The 21,376-nt window shown below is 38.8% G+C and overlaps 1 protein-coding gene across 2 annotated transcripts in view; it reads right to left on the reverse strand.

Moving 5' to 3' along the window:
* RIC8B (RIC8 guanine nucleotide exchange factor B) overlaps window positions 1–21,376 on the reverse strand; it is a 54,575-nt gene that overhangs the window by 23,287 nt on the left and 9,912 nt on the right. The window contains exons 2-6 of one of the 2 annotated variants that reach the window (XM_065407438.1): window positions 15,870–16,478; window positions 10,093–10,187; window positions 4,311–4,464; window positions 2,852–2,947; window positions 113–257 (exon numbers count right to left, since the gene is read on the reverse strand). In XM_065407438.1, the coding sequence (XP_065263510.1) occupies window positions 113–257; window positions 2,852–2,947; window positions 4,311–4,464; window positions 10,093–10,187; window positions 15,870–16,346 (967 nt within the window). In that variant the 5' untranslated portion in view covers window positions 16,347–16,478. Of the gene's footprint in view, window positions 1–112; window positions 258–2,851; window positions 2,948–4,310; window positions 4,465–10,092; window positions 10,188–15,869; window positions 16,491–21,376 lie in introns of those variants that run through there. The other variant, XM_065407430.1, reaches the window with a different exon arrangement.

The raw sequence follows: 21,376 nt of genomic DNA on the forward strand, positions 1-21,376 counted from the left end.
ACTTTTAAACTAAAGGGCATATCTGGAATTGGGAGGGTTACAGAAATAAGAAGATCTTCCTAAAGTCTTGCTGTAATTAGAATAAAAGGAAAGAAACAAAATTGATTTATACCTCTCTCCTTACAAAGGACAAAAAGGAATTCTGCTGCAATTTGCTTTACTCCAAGGTCGACATGTGTCATAAGGCGCACAAGTTTGTTTCTCACTGTTGTGCCAACTTCAGGACGATTTGATACATCTCTTAATGGGGGCAATACCTAGTGTCATGAAAAGAAAAAAGTGAAAACACCATACATTCCTGGAAGAAGTTAATACAGTACATGGAAAGGAAAAACATTGCAAATGTTGATTTCTTGGAAAATAATATATGGAACAAGCTTAAATCCCACCCAAGCAAAGCAGCAACAAGTTTATAAGTAGGATATCTGCAACATAAAGCCTATCTTCCAAAGGTGACTAGAGCCCAGCTAGCTGCATGGGTTTCCTGGGACCTCTGCAGACGACTGAACAAGACTCCTGCCTTAGAATACATTTGTTTCCCCTCTTCTGTCACCTTTATCCCAAATAATGTCAGAGCTCTAGCCTGTCTCCCCAATAGTCTTCTTTCCAAAAAGCGCCAAGGAAGGGGAACAATGAGATTGGATGAGATCAGGGAGGGAAAGTAGAACGGGGAGCCAGTAAGGTGTAGGTGTAGGGGTTTGGGGGGCAGAAGAGAAGAGAGAGAGATTGATTGGATGAGGTGCTGAAAAAGGAGACTGGGACAGGGGTGAGAACCTGAGGAATGGAGACAGGGACTAGGAAGGCAAGGAAAATGGGACTAGGAGAAGATGTCAGGGAATGGGAAGACAGCACAGACAACGAAAGGTTGGAGGGGATGGAGCTGAGGGGGAAATGGGCAGAAGAGCTTGTGCCCACTAGAACAAGCGAACACTCTTCCAGACCTTGGAATGGAATCCAAGATTCCCGAGTCTCACCATCCCTCTGCTATCAGCGACTATCTGTGAAACTCAATGGCAAAGTGTGCGTCTCATCCTCCTCTAGTGCTGATCCACATGAAGGATGACAACTTACTATTCCTATCAGTTACTCTGTTAGCTCAAGTAGCAGAGATGTGTACAGTGGATCCAAAGGTTCCAACTCTGCTGCTGAGCCACGTGAGTATCAATAGGATTTCACATGATGGAATTTGTTTTTTTCAGTTTGCTTTTTTTAAGAATCATGGGAATTACACACAAAAAACTGTATTAAAAGAGCATGACTAAGGATGCAAAGTCAAGCACTCAAAAGTTGGGAAATGCCATAATAAAGGTTGCCTGTGCACTCTTAATTTGGCCCTTTTGGCCTTATGCATTATGATCATGTAATTAGAAATTGCATCCTAATGCATACACATGAGGTGACCATATTAAGGCAATCTTAATTCTGGCATTTCCTAACTTTTGAGTGCTTGACTTCACCACCTCAGTAGTGTACTTTTAATGTAATTTGTGTGTAATAATCAGAACATGTTCCTAGGGAAATGACTGTCAAACAAATGAATATGGGTTCAGGTGGGGAATATGCAGCAAGTGCCAATTTCTTGAAAGTAAAAGACCAGGCTTTCATTTAAGGGCCCCTAACAAAAAAATAAAAAGGGGAGGAGGGGAGAAGAAAAGATGCAGAGAAGATATGTGGTAGAATATAAAGACCTAGACTATGATTTCAGGCACAGCCCTGAGTAGGGTGTAATTTGGAAGCTGCATCATCCTAGGAGTAGCCACAGGAGACAGTGATGCAGCTGGGACTCAATTTCTATTCTGCTTCCTCCTTGCTTGGCAGGGGGCATTTTGAAAGTTTTTCCATTGCACTTTAGCAGATAGTTAAAATTGCAGAAGTTACCAAAAGTCTTGAATTTTTAAACATGGGATCAAATTCACCCCCATGCAGAGGGCCAGCATGGGGCTCATGCGCCACTTAAGACCTATTTTAAGGGCTTAAATGATGCACAAGCCTTGAGCTAGCCCTCTGCATAGGGATGAATTTCACCTTGGGAATACACTTTACGCACAGCAGTTAAGTCATAAAGCTCCAACACCATGGATTCATTTCTGCTGATGTATTGTAATTTATGACTAAAGCTCAGCTGACTGGCACCACAACACTGATGGACTGACTAGCTTCCATACAGTTGTAGTGCTATTTTATTAATTATGGGGCAAATTTTCAGAAGTGACTAATGGATTTAGGTGCACAAGTCCCATTAGGTTCTTTTGAAAAAGTACTCCTATCTCATACACTACAGCCTCAGACTCCGCCCTAATGTTGCTGAATTGAAGGCTTTGTGGCATAAGCCATGGAAGCGGGCCCATGCAATTGAATTAAGCCAAGGACCCAGGCATCTTCTTGTAATTGAAACAATTTGTCCAGTCCCCCTCTGTATATTTTATCATTATAGAGGTACCTTGAGGTTACATCCCAAGTCTTACATTTTGTATTTTTAATTTGAAGGAGAATTTAAAGTTCTTCAGTCTGTCAAATATTTTATTGTTGGATTTTTATTTGCTGATACAATGATTTAAGGTCATTATCCTGCATTTATAAGGTGACATTAATGTTCATTCCCTTTATATTACTTTGAAATCAAATTATGACATTGCACTGAAAACACTTAATGTAGATCAATGTTTTTGTCATTGAGCTGACAGAAGGCAACAGATCTTGCAGTTGCTTATGGATATAGACAACTTTAAGAGAAATGTTAAAATACAAGTTGCTTTATATTCAAGCATCAATGTTCTCTGTGCTGTAGAAGCCGGAAAGATTTTGCTGCATGATTTATTTTCAGACTTCTAAATTTATATCTGAATCTTACCTGAGCTTTGATAAACTTCCTGATGTTCCGATGAGCTCGGCAACATTCTGTTAGTAAACTGAGAACTGGAGTCAGACCCTCTCTGTAGCTGCTTCCCTAAAGTGGAATTATAAAAACAACCCAAACACCAGCTGAATTACAAGAGTCAGACAAGATTATATTTTATATATTATATGCATTCAGTATGGGTGTGCTTTGCTTGAAACTTTACAATAAATAATTAATGTGGCTAATTTAGTATAGAGTCAAGTGGAAAAGAATAATTCTTATGTTCGCAATGACAAAAAGATTTTTCCTTCTCAGTATAATCAAAAATTCTTAAAAATGTCATCAACATATAAACTGTTGCTAGTCTCGCTGCAGGGACAGCGTTTTCATTAAAATCTTTTCTTTCAAGGGTTTATAATAATCTTACATAAAGTTTCTCTCTAAATTAAATCTTTGCACAGAAAATCTCATCATGAAAATACGCTACTACACACAATTTGAAGAAACAATTATGTAAACGCACTACCAAAATTCTCCCCAAAATCCATAATTTCAGATGCTCCATTCAGTAATTCAAAAGGGACTGTTACATAAACTGCAAATGTTCAGACTAAAATTGGCTTTTAAGACAACCTAGTTCCCTTGGAGGTCATAAAAATATTTACAACTGCTTTGTATTTTGAACATTATGTGCAATGCACAATTTAATGGTGGAGTTTCAGCCTTCAATTTTCTTTGTGTTTTGGATTCACTTTACTTCAACACATTTTGTTCAGCAAAGCATTTAGGCTTAATCCAAAAACCAGTGAGCACTGGATCAGAACTTTAAGCATACATTTAAATTATCTGCTGAACTCGGCCCTAGTCAAGTTTTGCTGACCTTGCTTTTCTATACGTAGATGGTATTCTCTGCAGTGCTAACAGAAATAAAAAGTTTTGTCAGTAAAATAAGACATCTCAGCCTCAAGAGGCAAAATGTTCCCATCTACTGCCCACACACAGTAGTCACTTTTTATAACCACAACCATGTTTTAAACTCTACTGTGTTCAAGGGATCCAGAATCAACATCACATTAGAAACTGGGTTGGAAATCAGTATGGTTTTATCATCTATAAATAAATTCTGTATGATTGAATGGGATATTTTCTTCTTAAGCTTTGCTTTTCCTTGTTATTTTAATATTGGTGTAATGAGAGACACGTGTTTTACTTTCATACATCACATGCCTCTTGACATTTTTCATAAATTTATGAAGAATTCTACATTAATATAGTTATCACATGAACTTTCAAATTCCAGAATGAAGTCTGACCTGCAAAATTACTGAACTTCACATCATTCCCACCCCTTGATGTTTTAAAGTTCTGGAGTAGGGGAGGAAGGTGTATGGATCTGGAGTTCTGATTCAAGCTCATTTCTACTCTTACTAAGAGGCATTCCTTTTGTGAACTCCTTCAGTGTCACACGTACCTTGTCTATTCTTTTCTCCATGAAATCCAGCAACACTTGAATGGCATCCATATTCATACCATTAAATTCCAAAACTGTTTCTTCTTGGGTTGATGGACTAATGAGAACATCCAAACAAGAAACTGGAATATTGCTTAAAAGGTTGATTGCATTACTGAAAGAAATTTTTATCTAGTTAGTGCATTAGTAACATATTAAATGCTGTACCCAAATCATAGATAGGTAATTTTAACACTGACTGAAAAGTATATGCCATTACCAACACTATTTATGTGCTTAAAAAATAGATAGTGCAAGGAACTGAAAATGTAAAGCAGAATACTAACTATGCATAAACAGCTACAGTTTAAGATACTTCTTAACATTAGTTCTTAATTCTCTATTCTTTGTAATTTCTTACAAGACTACCCATGTTGCATTTCTAAAGGAGGAGAGGCCAATATAGCTGCTTTTCATTACTTCTGGCTGCTTCAGCATCACTGATGTCAGCAGGTACTGTATATGCATAACTAGAACAATTGTGTTCATTACATTAATTGATGCTGCACCCAGTAGGGGGAACCCACACATTGGTTTTCAGGAGGTCACATAAAATGTCTTTTTCTTGAAATTTACAAATTTTAGTTTTACAATACTTAAATGTTACAGTCATTATTGTATCAGAATATTTTAAAAACAATTATTTCATCTTCCTTGAAGAGGGGGAAAAAGTCTTAAATGCTGTTCATAGATCAGCACCTTTACTTGACTTCTCACGTACGGGAGATATTTAAGGCTTTTAAAAAAAAAACAAACAAACAAAAAACAAACAAACTGGAGTTCATGTAATGAAGTGCTGGATTTTTTTTAAAAAGGGACAGTTTTAAAATCCCCAAAACAGTGAGGGTCAGACTGCAAAACCCTTACTCATGCTGAGTAGTAACTTACTTCACAAATAGCCCCACTGACTTCAAGCAGACTACTCGTGGTGGAAGGTACTATTCAATACAAGTGAACTGGACCGTGTCTTGATTTTTAAAACCATATTTAAGTCAGTTAATGGAGACTAATATTTATTTAATTCAAGATAAACTATACCACAGGTTCCTTTTGTTCTGGGAAACCATGTTGGAGTTTTACATCATGAATTTCTGCTTTATGGTCTGGTTTATTTACCTTTTCAATCAGAGAGCCTCTCTCGACAGAACAACAAAAGTTAGATTGCATTTATAAACTTCCCTAATACATTGCTATATAGGTAGGTGCTGAAAGAGAAGCACCCTCTCTATATTTATTGACTGATGACTAACCAGCATTTAGCAAAGATAACAACAGATAAATCTGGAAAACAGTTAAGAAATACTGTAGAACACGTTTCAGGTTGTACATATAGACTCTGAAGTGGCATCTTTGGGTAAGTCTACACTGCAAAAACCAACCATGGCAGTGAGTGTCAGAGTCTGGGTCTACAGACTTGAGCTCAAGGGGTTTGCACTAAGGTGCTAAAGATAGTAGTGCAGATGTTCTCGCCCAGGCTCTGAAGCCTAGGGAAGAGGGGGAGTTTCAGAGCCCGAGCAGGAATGTCTACATGGATATTTTAAGCGCTGTAGCGCAAGCCCGAGTCTGTAGGACACTGAGTCTCAGCCCAGGCAAGGATATTTTTTTGCTGTGTAGTTGTACCCTTATAGTCTTGCTAATCACAAATATCAGTGCTTGAAAAAGTAGTGAATAATCTTAGCCTCAGAGTCCTCAAAGCTTTCAGAAGTCTCCCTACTGAAGTTAAACACACAAAAAATCTAGCTAGGTATTATTATTGCCCCCCATCTCTGTAATATCGTGCTACTTGATATCGTGATTCTAGTGAAAAGTCTATTGTCTAAGACTTTCAAACCACCAGATAATATTGTTGTGAATTTGTATTAGAAATTGTATTTTTGTTTCAAAAACAGTAGATGTGATGACCTATTTTCCCCACAATATTAGCTCCCTCTCTAAAAAAGACCATCAACAAATTTCGATAGTCTTTGTATTATTTTACTTTGCTTAAAAGAGAGAGATGCTTTAAAGGAATCTAAAAGTATCCAGTTTCTAGCCACTCATACAGCAAGAAAAAAACAGAACTCAATTCAACATATATTTGGTGGCTTCAGCCTTTTCATAGAAAGTCCCCTTTTTACTGGTTTCTTATTAAACAACTGAGTTCCCAAACACCTACAAAATTAATTTTCTGGATCACTGTGCCTGAGCTATTCTTTTCAATAAATGAAGCCCAGCTTTCTGATCTTTGTCACTTCACTGACAGTTTTATTTGTGGTAGAGGAGTGTATGAAATTCTCCAGCTACCAGGAAGTCAGTGACTATGCACAGATCTGCACAATAGCGTTTGCATTCCTACTCCAGGGGGTAGAAATACTGCGTATATTACTCTCCCCTTTCTAGCTTCCTAGAGATCATTAATCACTGGGACATGACGTCCACCCACTCAGACTCCCAGCCCCCTCCTGATATGCAAATTCAAAAGCAAAGGACTATTTAGCATGGCTGAATGCCTTGATTAAAACCTTGTTAGTGGGCAAAAATGACACTCGCTCTAATATGTGGTGCTCTAAGCTTCTCATATTCAAGTGTTAAGCAACGATATTACAGAATTGCACTAATAGCAACAACAATATAGGTACTAAGTTAGTTAAGGTATTGTCTATAGAAAAACTTTCACTTATTGGTAAAAAATAAAAAAAATCAAATTGTAGTTAGCGCTTATGATGAGGGAGCAAATCAAACCATATTTCAGGGCATGCATCCAACATTTGATGTTAGTATAAAATAAGTTTATTTTGAGCTCAAGGGCTCCTTAACAGGCTGTCCAAGTCCTGCATTTGGACACTAAAACCCAGCATTTAGAGGTGTAAGATTCAAACTTACATGCCGACAGTAGGTACTGATCTAAGCATCCAAATGTGGGATTTACACATCCTTTTAAAAATAACCACTGTTGAAAAGTGGGACTCTCAGTTGAAAGTGTTGTTTATACTCTGAAAAGTGACTATAAAAATGTTTGTGCCTCAAAGATGCCATACAAAATGTGCTCAATTTTCAAGTAGAGAGATACTTTTCTGTAACTGCCAGCCCTTCAGACTCCATCTGAAATCTGGATTCTAAAAGTCAAGCTGTATTCTGTCTGGTTTGTGCCTCATCTCCAGCAATAAAGATTCTACAATTAGAGTCTACTGGAGTTCAGAGTTCTGTTGCTGAAACATAAACCTGAAAATAATCCAGCTCATACTTTTTTTTATACCTAAACTGGCTCAGCAGTGCTATCAGAAGTTAAAGAGGAGTAACACACACACACAGATCTGGAAAGTAACATTTGTGTTTACTTACAACTACACCCATAGGGGACTAATGGAGTATTCAAGCCCCCAGAGGTTTATAAGGGGAATCCCCCTGGGCTAAAGTCACCCCATTCAAAAATTGCCTTATTACATACGAAGAAGTTATATTAGACAAACATTTGAGTTAGGAAATGCCACATTCATGGTTTCTTATGAAGTCTTAATTTTGTCCCCTTGTGTGTCCCAGTCTGTGCACTGAATGAGATGGGGGAAGAAGCATGTAATCATATAATTAAAGACTGCATCATAATGCATATGTACAAGGGGACAGAACTGATGTCCTGCAGGCAGTCTTAAGTGTGGTATTTCCAGACTTTCTAGTGCCTGACTTTGCAACCTAAATAATGTTCTTTTAACAGGTTTTTTGTATGCAATTTCCTAGGTTGTGGAGGTGTTTCTCCCCCTCCCCCCCCAAGACAAATGCTATTATATACAACTGTTAACAATCACCTCCTCCCCTCATCAAGCATAATCAGCAAGATTTGAACAGTCAGTACTACAGTACAATTTTCTATCACTTAAGCTACAGGACTAGCTACATTAACTGGCAACAGAAGAAGGCTGTTATCTCAGAGAGACGGGGATAAGCTACTGCAGCCACATGCTTGGTCTGTCAGATGATATGGGGAACCTAGTCTGGAAGCTGGAGGAGCTCCTGACATGTTGTGGTGTACCCAGAGAGGAGTATAGACCAATAAGCCATGTGCCAGGTCCACCAGTAGCGTGCCTGCTAACTGACAAAGGCAGATGTGACTAAATCTCTCCAATACTCTGCTCACTCCAAGGCTACTTGTCTATTTCAGATTCAATTTCAAGTCAGTTTGGATCTACAAAGCACTTAGCAGGCTGGGACCAAAGTACATTACACGGTAGCTATCCATTTACAACAAAGCAAGACAGCAACAGTCCAAGATGGCTATGCTTTACGGGGGTGCTACAGGTAGATTGGCCTGAGACTCTTGGATGTAGGAAGCAGAGCATTTTCAAAAATGGGGCTTGCCCCTGCTGTGGAATAACTTACCTGAAGAGATCAGACAGAACCTGCCCCTACCAATGCACTGGTCTAAATGCAAAGACCCATCTCTTTAATAATGCCTTCCTCCAGTAGTAGTAGCTCCCAACAATCCACTAATTCCCTCCTCTCCCACCCCCACACACTTCAGGGGAAGATGAGAGCAAAAAACGAAAACAAGGGAGAGGGAGAATACTGCCCTTTAGGGCACACACAGCACTATCTTTAATTACATGGTACTTAGGCCTTTTTGCAGATATGCCTTAAATAGTCCCAGACTAATCTGCACCAATTGAGCGCAGCTCTGATGCAAGATGTAGATTCCCAGCAAGTAACTCCACTAACCCTGTAGCTTTTGATACGTTTCAGTCAAATTTACTGACAGCAGTAAGGGGGTGAAACCTATAGCATTCTTCTGAGAACTGTTGGCTCAAAGCAACATCCTCAGAAGATTTTGTAGCTAAAACTATAGCCTTTCCAAGTTGAAATAGGCAACACTAGTGTCTGTCATTAGACAACTTGGGCGCAGTGTTTATATCTACTAGGCTCATGTGTGTCTTTTTCTCAATGTAACAGACATCCAGACAAAAATAAAAAATAAATATCCCAAATAAAAAACTATAAATTCTAAATGCACAAGAGTGGGACCCTTATCAAAATAAATTTGATTTTTGTGTGTGCTTAACCTGCAGTCAAACAGTTCAAGAGAATTTGGTGAAAGAAAAGAAAAACACCACTTTATAGAACAAATTCCTTACAAGATCAAAAGCAACATTCGAGGAAGCTGCAGATTCCCCAGATAGCACAGGAAGATGACCTGATAACTAAGGCAGCTTAATGACATTTATACATAAATAATAAGTAGGACAGTGGGAAGGCAATTTAGAATTTTAACTATTCCAAACCCAGTCATATGCAGGAGCACAGATCCAACAGCATGAATTTATTGCAACTGATTCACCTTTTGGCAAATTAGAAATTATACATGTAAATGACACTTGCACCGCTAGTATGCCAGTATAGAAATGCTGGGCTAATGGTGACTTAAAACACCAACTGAACAATTCCAGATTAGTGCATCGAAGTTGCAGAAATTATACACAATATTTCTCTACTGATATTTATCTGAGACAATTACAGTTAAAGATAACTTCAAGGAGTGCTGCAGCTAAAATTTCTGTAAATAATTTTATCCCCAATATTTGCACAAGTACAGTTTTACATTTCAGTGTATTCTCTCAACAGCCTTAATAAGGGTTATGCAGTTCAGGGATTACTTTTTATCTATTTTTTGGACAGTGGACATTATATTTAGACATTATTTTGATCTGCTAATATCTAAAGAAAAATATTTAGTGCTCCAACCAAAAAATATATTGGTTCTGTTAATTCTACCAACCTGTGCAATTCTTCAGTTTTGTCTTCAGTAGGGCCCACGGTTAATAAGCAGTGGCGAAGGATGGCAGCCATATAACGAAATTGATGAGATTCATTCTATATAAATATAAATTATGAAGATATTTTTCATTTTGACGATTGCAAATGAGGGTTTCAGGTCACTAGAATAATAAAAATTAAAGATGGAAAACACCCATTAGATCATATAATCTATTTCCTACCAATAAAGGACTGCTCTTTCAGAGTTCATTTGAATGCTTGGTGCGGTCTAGTTTTAAGTTACTCTAGTTCCATTATTTCCTCTGGGAGATTATTTGGGCTAGATTCACAAACTTTATGCACCTTTAAAAAAAAAATCATTGGGATTCACGAAGCCTGAGTTAGGCACCTAGCCTCCCTATACAATGAATGGGGACAGACAGATGCCTCAGAATGGGATTCACAAAAGCCACTACACGGGGAGGCTTTCCACTTAAGTTATCCAAGGGGAGATACCAAGGCAAGGGATTTGTCCTAAGCCCTTGCCCCATTTAAGGAGGTTGGCTCTAAGTCCAGGTTGCAGGGAGGTTCCTCCCTTTGCAGGGCTGGCAGTTATAAAAAAGTCGCTCTCCTCTTAGCATAGGAATGTATGCCATTTTTGCAAGAAACTGGGGGGAGGAGGAGAATTTCCCTTAACAGTCAGGATACTCACCTGGGATGTGGGAGACTGGTGACTCTAATCCCCCCCTTCTCCTGAGGGGGAGATATTCTGAGGCGGGGCTCTCTTAGTCTCTGGTGTTGAAGCTGTTGTATTGTAGATAAATTATGAAAGCGTCATTGGGCTGGAGAGAGAACAAGCACTAGAATGACTTTGTAGTATGGTGGTTCGAGAACTCACTTGGACAGTGGGAGATCCAGGATCCAATGACTAATTATTTATATACAGTGGAACAGTTTCAGCAGAAGAGAGAGAATGAGGGACCCCATATCAGACTATCCCATTGCCCAGTGGTTAGGGCACTCACCTGAGAAATGACAGATCCCTGTTCAAATCCCTTTTCCTCCTCAGGTGGAGGGGGAACTTGAGCCCGGGGTCTCCTACATTTAGACCACTGGGCTAAAAGTTAGGATGAAGGTCCTCCTCCTCCAGCTGTTTTGTGTAAACTCATCTAGAGGGGGCAATCTGAGAGGTGAGCTCTGAACACGCATAGTGGATCAGGCCCCACAGGCAAGTTAGACAAAGGAATGCATGCAGGGCCCAAATTGCACGGGGGAGATAGCTCAGTGCTTTGAGCACTGGCCTGCTAAACCCAGGGTTGTGAGTTCAATCCTTGAGGGGGCCACTTAGGGATCTGGGGCAAAGTCAGTACTTGGTCCTGCTAGTGAAGGCAGGGGGCTGGACTCAATGACCTTTCAGAGTCCCTTCCAGTTCCATGAGATAGGTATATCGCCATATATTTATTTATGTCTGGATGCCCAGCATGGTGCTACACTGAGCATGCTCAAACACAAAAAACATAGGCATAAGGAACATTTATAATAAAAATTTAGGAACAGAGGAAGTTTAGGTGCCTACATGATTTGGCAGCAGCAGAGTAGGGGTTTTGTAAATCCCACTGGGGCTTGATTCTACAATTTAGGTGCCTAAAGCGTTAGTTAGGCACGCAAGTCCTTTTGTGCATCTAGCCCTTCCAGTCCAATAGATTTCATAATTAGGAAATTTATCTTGATATTCAGACTAAGTTATCCTTTGCTCAATTTCAAATCCAATTTATACCTCAACTATCTTCTCCCTTTCCCTGGCATTTACCACCACCAAATTTTGGTATGTGTTATATTACCCTTAGCCCTCCTCATTCCGTGAAGTGTCACTTCTCTGTAAGCTATCCAGAATGTCACTGCCATTTTTTACACTCCTGTATCTCACTGCAGGTTTGGGGGGGAGGGGAAGAGGGAAATCTCATTCTGGGGGCACTAGATCTATTCCCCCTGGAAGCCCACATAGCTGGAAAGGGAGGCAAAGCTAAAATTCCCAGAAGAGGAGCCTGCCCTTGGTGTCAGAGATTTGTCCCTCGTAGTAATCGGGGACAGTGGCAGCAACATTCCTTCATGACTCCTGGGCATCAGAGATGTCACTGACTCTGCTTTTGAAAGTTTGGACTACATACATTCCTCAGTTTAACTGGGACAAAACAGCCAAACTCCTCCCACCCCTATTCCCCTTCCCTCGGTCTTTTTAAACATCTCAATCTGCTATCCTCCATATTCCTCCTTACTCTCTTCCTTTCCTCTTCAGTCCTTTTCCTCTCCCTTATTTAACTTGTCTACTCTTTCCATTCCCACTCACCCTATCTTTGCCCTATTTTTTTTTAAAAAATGACCTCCCCCACTCGTCCCTCCCAAAAAAGCCCTAAACAGCAGCAAGAAAATACATAATTAAAGTGTGCCAAAAACCACCACAATCATTTAGTTGTATGTGTTACCCCTGTCCCCTTCCCTATGTCTATTTTCTTTTTGACTGTTAGTTCCTGTTGTCAGTGAATGTCTCTTAAGTGTTTGTACAGCACCTAACACAATGGGATCCAATTCTGATTGGGCCCTGGGGTGCTACTGTAATATAAATGTTGGACCACCATCACCTCCTCCAAGTTGATACTCAATATCAACTCTATTCTGGCATTGCTACTTTGAAATTCTCTCCTGCCATTGAATACTGGTGTTTCAGATAGGGGTTTTTCCAGGTTGAATCTCATTTTGTTCTCATAGGAATAAACTCTTTAGATCCCTTTATATTTTTCCATCCTGCCTCATGTTCGCAACATCTCCTAATTCTGCATCTCCAGCACACTTAGTGTATTGTTTACCTCTTCTTCCAGATCATTAAAAGGATGTTAAACAACACTTTGCCTAACAAGGATCCTTTTGGGAATGGTTTAGAACGAGAGAGAATAGTTTTTACTGAAGTGCTATTTGACTTTGGAAACTTTTAGCAAGTAAGTTACCATAAAAGCTTTATCTCAAAACACAAAATAAAATTTCTAAGCCTAGAAGAGATCCAACACTCATGTGATATAAAATAGAGTGACCCTATGTAACAGTACTTCCCTTTCCTCATTATGCTCCCTCTGCACAAGCTGTTTCTTCAGTTCAGACTGGCTTGTTCGGCTTGTCCAGGGGCAAAGTTCTGAGAGGAAACCTCCACTTTTCTAAAGATATTCCCCCAACTGAATCCGTAGGAAATGCCATTGCTGAGACTGCCAATTCCCACTCGCACAAAACTCCATCGTTTTTGAGGTTTCAGTGCAAGAAAGCATTGGGAAAGATGCAGTCTCAACCTTCTTGACAAGTCCACAGTATCTGTACTCAGACCCTTCCTTTCAGGTGTCAGAAAATGAAGACAAAATAACCAAGAGTTGGCAAGACAGCTAACTGCTGATTCTTCCCTATAGTTCAGCCAGACCATGGTTTCACTTGATATTGCAACAGACTTCTCAAAGTCCTGTGGACTATCAATTGGGCTCATGTTGGAAAAATTCAAGCAACAAACAGTTTCTAAGAGCTTAGTTCAGTGGACTGGATCAGAGCTAAGACTACTTTTCATGTGATAAGTCCCTAATTACAGACTGCCTAGCTAAAAAGATACAGGAACAGACATTAGTGAACTGTGACTGCTAAGAGATACCATATTAAACTTCAATCTTTATGTTCTCAAGGAAGAAAACAGTGAAGGGCTACTCCCCTTTCAAAAAACATGGGAAGCCCAACTTGCTGCCTATTGTTTTTTTATTAATTATTACACTATTATTTTAGGCTATTTTGAAAACCAACAAACATTGGATGGGGAAAAATGCTTAAGACTACAAATTGATCTTATCGGGGCAAACTATAGCTCCAGTGAATTCTGCTCTATGTTTTAAGATGGGCAAGACCCAGGAGTACGTGGTCTATCCCGTCTTGAAAATATATTGAAAGATCTGGTGATCAAAATTATAATAGACATCCCCATTTTGTGACAGCTGCAGTTCCCTCCAAGTCAACCAGTTCCAGTATGATCAGGTCTTAGATGACACCTCACATTAAGCCTGAATGTTTTAGATATTTTTAAGCAAGGAGCCCAGGGCCATGAGAGGTAGTTGCTTTATGTGCAGTAAGCAAAGCATGTTACATAGTCACATTTCCCTCTGCAGTCCCTTGGTCAGGAGACAGAACCTTCATCTAATGCTACTGGAAACCCTTAGATGGAAAAGTAGAATTTATCAGCATCAAAACTTGGGTTTCAGAAGAAGGAGTTGCTACCCATGAAGTAAAAACATAACATGGCTTGAGTCTACAGTTTAAAACTTTTGATTTTATGACCAGGTAATTCTGTCTGAGGGAAATAAAGTCATTTCTTTTCAACCAACTTTTTTCAAATCCATACATTTATACACACACACACACACACACACACAGTTACACTTACTTAGAAGGTCATATTTTCCACCCCTGAGCACACACATTTAATGCTATTGTTTGTCTAGGCAAAGGTAAGGCATCTTTTCCAGTCAAGATAGAGACCTTCTGTTTAAGTATTGAGGTTAAGTCAAAAGCAAAAGCAAGATAGAAGTCCCTTGCTTTCTTCTGGATTATCCAGCAGTATGAAGACTACACTATCTACTGTGACATTTAAACCTAAACTTTTCTATTTTGGGACTTAAATTTTTCTTCAGGGCCTCATAATTTTGGGAAATTTTTAACTGAATTGTTAATTTCAAAACTCTTTTCAAGTCCCACATTCCCGGGTGAGTAATTAATATCCAAGCTCTCATGTTCTTAGGATCGTTAACCTTTCTGCAAATTAGTCTAACACACTGATCTTACACAAAAGAATCTCTGCTTGATAAATAAGACATTTGTTTAGAGGTTTAACTATACTGGCAAAATTACTATAGTGTAAATACCTTTTCTTTAGACTTACCAGTTGTAATCATATTTACAGTGCTTGATTCCAAAGAGCTTACAATATAATTTTAGGCTGTGATACGAGTGGGGTCAACAACAAAAAAGAGAGGAGAACAAGGAAGGCTGATGTGTCATATTCCAGGTGCCGTAGGCTCTCTCAAGGCAACTGGTTTGATATTCATCAAAAGAAAAGGTAAATCCTATTTAAAAATTACACCAACAAGGTGCATGTATTGCTTCTCATCATCATTTAACATCCTTAGGAAAAAAGCACACCTCTTTCCCTCGAACAAACAGAATTACTTGTTCTTAAAAAAAAAGGTGCTCTGTTTGTAATTGTGCCCAGAGAAAAACAATCAAGTCATTGTTCCACAGCCCTAACAATTGCTGGCTATAATCCAGAGAGATGGTCATCTGAACAACACACATTTAAAGAAAAAAAGTTATCCTAACCAACAATATATATTTTAATGTGCTTAACTAGTGCTTATTTCTCTTTGGAAACCTCAAGCTCTCATCCAGCCTCATTCCCATTAGACATTCAACTGCATATTTGAGTTTATATTTAAAAACTTAAAAAAAATAAAATTGTATTAAACCAACCATCCAACCCCCACTGTATAGCTACTTTCCTCTGAGGACCTCAAAGCTTTTTCCTAACATTAAGGATTCATCACCTTTTTGAGGCCCTAGTTCAGAAGGGCACTTAAGCATATGCTTAACTTTTAAGTACTGTCCTAAACAAGGGAATGCCCTGCTCTGATGACTGGGCAACTGCTTCTCCAATGTAACTATGTGGTGGCTATGGTTCTTGCAGACAAAATAAGCCCAATCAAAGAATTTCAACTCAGACCGTACCTCACTGTGGACATTCCAACTGTCGAGTGTCACATTAAAGAGAGCTTTGAGTGCCTCAATGGCACAATCCGTTTCTTGCAGCGATAAAGGAGATCCATCATGCTCTTCAGCAGCTTTGTACTTGTCTGTCCATCTTATGCTAAATGAACTTTCCAAGGCTTGAGTCAAAACCTGCAACCCTTGTAGCTCATGATGCAACTGTGACCTAATATCTGTGTGCAGAAGTGACAGGAGGAAGAGAAGGCGCAAATCAAAACATTTAATGTCATCAACAAACTGTTGGTCCTTGCATTTTTTCAGTAGATTGCAAAGCATAGCTGCAAGGTTCAGTTCCAAACTGAGTTTTTGTGCAATGGCACTATTAAAAACTATGTTACAGAGGCATTTTAAAGCTTCCACTATAACAGGGAAATTGGACACATCCTCCAAAGAATCTTCTGTCATGTCTAGCTTTGCCAGCCTCATCAGGATCTGCATGTTTTCCTTTGTTGTCACAGGCACTAAAACCTTCTTATCTCTAGAGAGAATCCGAAGGGCTTCGAGACAGGCAACTTGACATGATGTTTTTATGTCTTTTTCGAGGATGTTTAAGATTCCTTCACACAGTTTCTGTGGACACATACAAAAAAACCCACAAAATTTTAATCATTGTAATTTTGAATGCAAAGTCTTACTATTATCATCAATCAAATCATAAAACTTCAGCCACTTTCTTCAAGGAACTTGTTTTTAGTCTTATTTTATCTAGGTCATTATTAGCTTTTCAAAATATGAACTACTACAAAAACATTCAGAGAATATCATTAAAGGTTTTTCTTATACATACAACCAAAATAAATGGATACAGCTAGAGAGGACAGCACATCTCCTAGTCACAAGCAAGCTGCCAGTTTCACCAATATCTGGGTTCTATACGTTAATCCTATTGTGTCACAGCAAGACTTTGGTTACTTTTATAGAAGCAGAGAGATCCTTATAATAGACCATTATGTTTTTAGTTTAAAAAAAAGAAATCACACTGTTTTAGTAGTCTTAAATATTTGGAATATAGTACATACCTCTCCTGCTAAGCTTGTAGCTAAATGGTTCTTCATGTGCATACACTTCCCTTATTTGAGATTTAATGACCCAGTCAGAGTCAAAGTTGAGGGAAACTCGAACTGGTATTTAATGGTCTGTATGCTAACAGACAAAAGAGGGCATATTAAAACTAGCAAGATGAGAGTGAAATGTAGACTTTTAGTAACTTAAGGTAACGAATACGCAGTCATAGCTAGGAGAGTTTCAATAATACCTGCAAAACATAGTGACAGGCCATCCTGATCAAGAGACTCAAAGATTGTCCAGTGATCAAAAGATAGAATGCTATACTTATGTTACAGGCAGTTAATTTGCATTACTGTTTAGAAAAATACAAGTGATTTAAGAATCAGAAGGTCAGAAAAATAACATTTCAATTACAGAACGATTTAAACACACTATTCTGATTATTTTCTACAAACTAAACAAACTCAGACAAATCAACCAAGAGAGAGGAAAGACAGAATAGAAGAGACTGCATGACGGAACAGGGCTCCATAAATTTTTTATTGCCACATATTCAGGATGACAACATTACTCATGGGTGGCAGAGTCACGAGTCTAGTTATGAAAGTCTTCCCACATAAGTGGCAATAAAAACTTTACTGCATCCTATACCACCCAGATCCTTTGGTTTTTGCCCTTTAAATCTTCCTCTGCTTCTTGTCCCTTGAAGTACGTTAGTTACTAGTGCAACAGTGTAGTCACTTTTCTGGGTAGTTCTTAGTGACATCCACTGGTGCAGTACGAATCAATTTATGACCAGAAATATATGCCATGTACACACACACTTCTCAGTTTCTTATGAATACTAATATACTGTAACAGTTTCCTACTTAAGGAAATGTTGCAGGAATTGGATTTTTCAGCACTAAAATAAATGCTCGTCACCCAGACCGAGAGCTAAAGATGAAAGTTCCACTGGACACGCTAGAGGGAGTTTCGTTACAGTAATGATTAAGAGAATGAAGAGTCATGTTGAAACAATGTATTATTCAGCTAAATTAGGCAGGTCAAACTGTGGTACAATGCTGTGTGATACACCAAGTTGTTAAACAGGAAAGCATATGATATTATAATCAAAATGTGAGACGAGTTAGTTATTGACTGTCACACCTAGCTACTTAGTACACTTGGAACGTTTTGGTTTAAAGACCTACCAGGTTGCTGCATTCTTTGCCTCTAAAAGTTTATCTGGAAATCATTTTTGATCAGCACAGATGGGGTTATATTTACATCATGTACACCAAAATAGACAGTCACTAAAACACAGAATTTCAGTCTCTCTGAAACACTTAGTATTGTTAAACCATGTCTATGAAATATCCTGTAATCAGCAAGACATACAAAAAAGGAAGCTTAAGAGTGGGATTTTCAAAAGCACTCAACATTGGCCTAACTGCTTTCACTGAGGTTAGTGATAAAACTCTCTGACTTCAGTGGGAAAAGTTGGCCAATGCTGAAGACTTTGAAGATCTCACCCTTCAAGTTTTTAACAAAAACAAAAATGATTATAGTTTGGAAGTAATGGTCAAATCAACCTCTACAGCTCAACTGACTTTTCACAAATATTTTAATGTAATTAAAAAGTTTTCTGTATAATTATCTTTGCTTATAAATCGGAAGTAGCAGTTACTGAATCTGCTAGATTTTGATAAATAATCCAGACAAGCAAGAGTGGGCAGCACTGGGGACTACAAACAGAAACTTGCTAATAGCAGGAACAGAATAAATTGACCCTTTTTCTGCTAGAGTGATTCAGTCAAGAAACCTCTGTCTCTGCTGACATAGTACTGTAATCCACAGTGGCAGAAAAACTGCTTACTGATCCAAACTGCCACTGTGAAACAGTGTTGTAGGAGAGGTGGTCTCTGAGATAACCAAGTGTGGGCAATTTCCCCCCCCCCCTTTTTGTTCTTTAATAGTGGTAGATGGAATCCCATGGATGAGAATAAATGGGTTGTAAAAAGAGGTGAACAGCAATTTCAGCAACTGTGGGGCTGGCAGAGCAAGTGTCTGGGTGTTAACAGGACATATTGGGGCATTGCTGAAAGATGGCAACCTTAAGGTTGCATTTCCTGGCTTTCAGAAATTTGAGCTTTGCTCAACTCAATGTTCTGCAAGGAGAGACTACCAGCAACCTTATCTCTGCATTAACAGTTTGCCATTGAATTTCCTAGTTTTTCAAATAGGAAAAATATATGTTAGTAGTCATTTAGGCAGTTGTACATATTATGTCGCACAATTTGAATACCAAGCCCGCTAGCCCACTCCCCACACATCAGCTAGGCTCCACTAACTCTGCTTTAGCACATCTCCCAGCCACGTTGCTGATCCATTCAATGCGTTCCCTCTCCAACTTGCCCCTCACTACTGGCATTTTCTGATCTATGCAAACTCAGTTTGATTTGTTGTAGCTAGTGTACAATCATGCTGAGAACAAAAAAAACGTAATGAGCCACATGGGGATCGGGCTTTTTTGTTGTTCCCCTTAGTGAATCACTCTTTCCATTTGGATAATATCAGGAACTTGAAAAATATACTTTCCATTACTGCAATATACAAACCAGTAGCTGAACACGACTAGCCTATTGCGTAAACAGTGTGACTATGGATGGTTCACTGTTATAGGAACTAACTGGAATTTAAGGGTGAACAGCAAGAATTTTGCTAAAAATAAGTATCTACTTCCAAAGTTTGCTAGGTTCTCTTATATTTGATGTACTTGCATTTTTGAGTTATGTCAAAGGGGCCTAAAGCATATAGAAGCACCCTTTTCAAATACACACATCTATATATTATTCTACTTTAATGCAGGATTAAAGAAAATAATTTGCCTCTACAACTACGTCACTCTGAACTGCATGCTGATCCTATTTTCCTGTACCAGAGCGCAGACTGTCAAAAATGCAGGAAAATCCAGCAAAAAGTAGTAATTGAATGTGACCCTAAAGTAGTGTGTTTTTAAACCACCTTCACTTATCTTGCCTCTTATAAGCAATGCAGTTGGGACTGATCCTGCATTCTTTTGTACACCCTAAATTCCACCAATTTCAATGGGAGATCAGAGTGTCCAAGGAATGCAGTTTAGGGTCCTGGTAGGTAGGTTGTGTGAAAAACTCCCAAACTCAAACCTACCCATATGCCTTTGTTGAATTTGTAATCTAGATTATCAGTAACCTCAAGGGTCAGGTCTTCTGCTTTAAAGCTAAATTGATATTGGCTCAATCTTAAAGCTTTATGATTTTAATGCAGCATTGTGGAGGGAGAGGATTTGACTTGGGAGGGTGATGGAACATCCACCTGCTTTAAAAAAATATTCTTAACAATTCTACACAGTTATATGGCTTTGTTTTTTTAGAAAATGTCCATTTTAAAAAGGCCTCAAATAGTTAAATCATGGTCCACATTGTTTTTTGGAAAGGGGAGGGGGAGAGCAGTGATGGTGAGGAAATCAGTCACATCACAGGTTTGCTATGAAGTTTCATGTGCTTTATAGTATGAGAGCACTGGCAGCACCCGCATCTTTGGCCTCAGAGATTATGTGCCAGAGCACATGATGTTCCCAGTCACTTGAATAAATGGTAACTGGCAAGTCATTCTGCCTTCTCCTGGGCTGGCTTAAGTCTCTGTAGTTCATTGTGTCTTCTAACCAAGGTTTTTCATAGTTTTAAATTCTCAGTTGATTTTAATTAAGCTCTCAGTAGGGGATTCATGAGATGGGCAAGTTTTAATTTATTTAATACAATCTACTTTAGCAGCTGCTCAGAGGGCAGAATGTTAATGAAGTCAATAGGAGCTCCACACATAAAACAGATGCTAGGTCCCATAAAAAATAATTTTAAAGGGGGTGCGGTGGGGGACAGGCTAGTGAATTAAAAATAAAGATGAACAGTGAAATAAGTACAGTAGCCCTCATTCTATATATGCCCCCACAGTTTTGCATTGACCATGCATAATAGATTATAGAACATGTCAAAGAAAGAAGTTAAGAGTTTCTGGCAATCAACTAGGAGACAGATAGGGATTTCAACACCGAACAAGGTTGTTTGGGATTGCTGGATAAGTGGAATAGCTGGCTATTTCTGCTAAAATGATCAGCATTTTATGGCATTAGGTTTTGGAGTGAAGCAACTATTGGGCTGAGTGAGAAAGGGTATGCTCTTTACATGTACTATTTCAAGCTCAGTGTATTCTCAAGATGTCAGTACTGCATTGGTTTCTTTTCAGTGCAAGTTATTTTCATAACACTGTCAAAAATGATACATGAAAGCTTAGATTCTGGAGCACAATTTTGTAACAGTGGCTAGCGTTCACAGCAAATTCTGTGGCTGCAGAGTCGCAGAACACAGAGGCCCCAACTTCTTGTTATTTTTAAAATGTTTAACAATAGTTTCATTTTATTTCTGTAAATCCACTTACACAGA

This window comes from Emys orbicularis, chromosome 1 (genome assembly GCF_028017835.1).
Source record: "Emys orbicularis isolate rEmyOrb1 chromosome 1, rEmyOrb1.hap1, whole genome shotgun sequence".
NCBI classification, from domain to species: Eukaryota; Metazoa; Chordata; order Testudines; family Emydidae; genus Emys; species Emys orbicularis.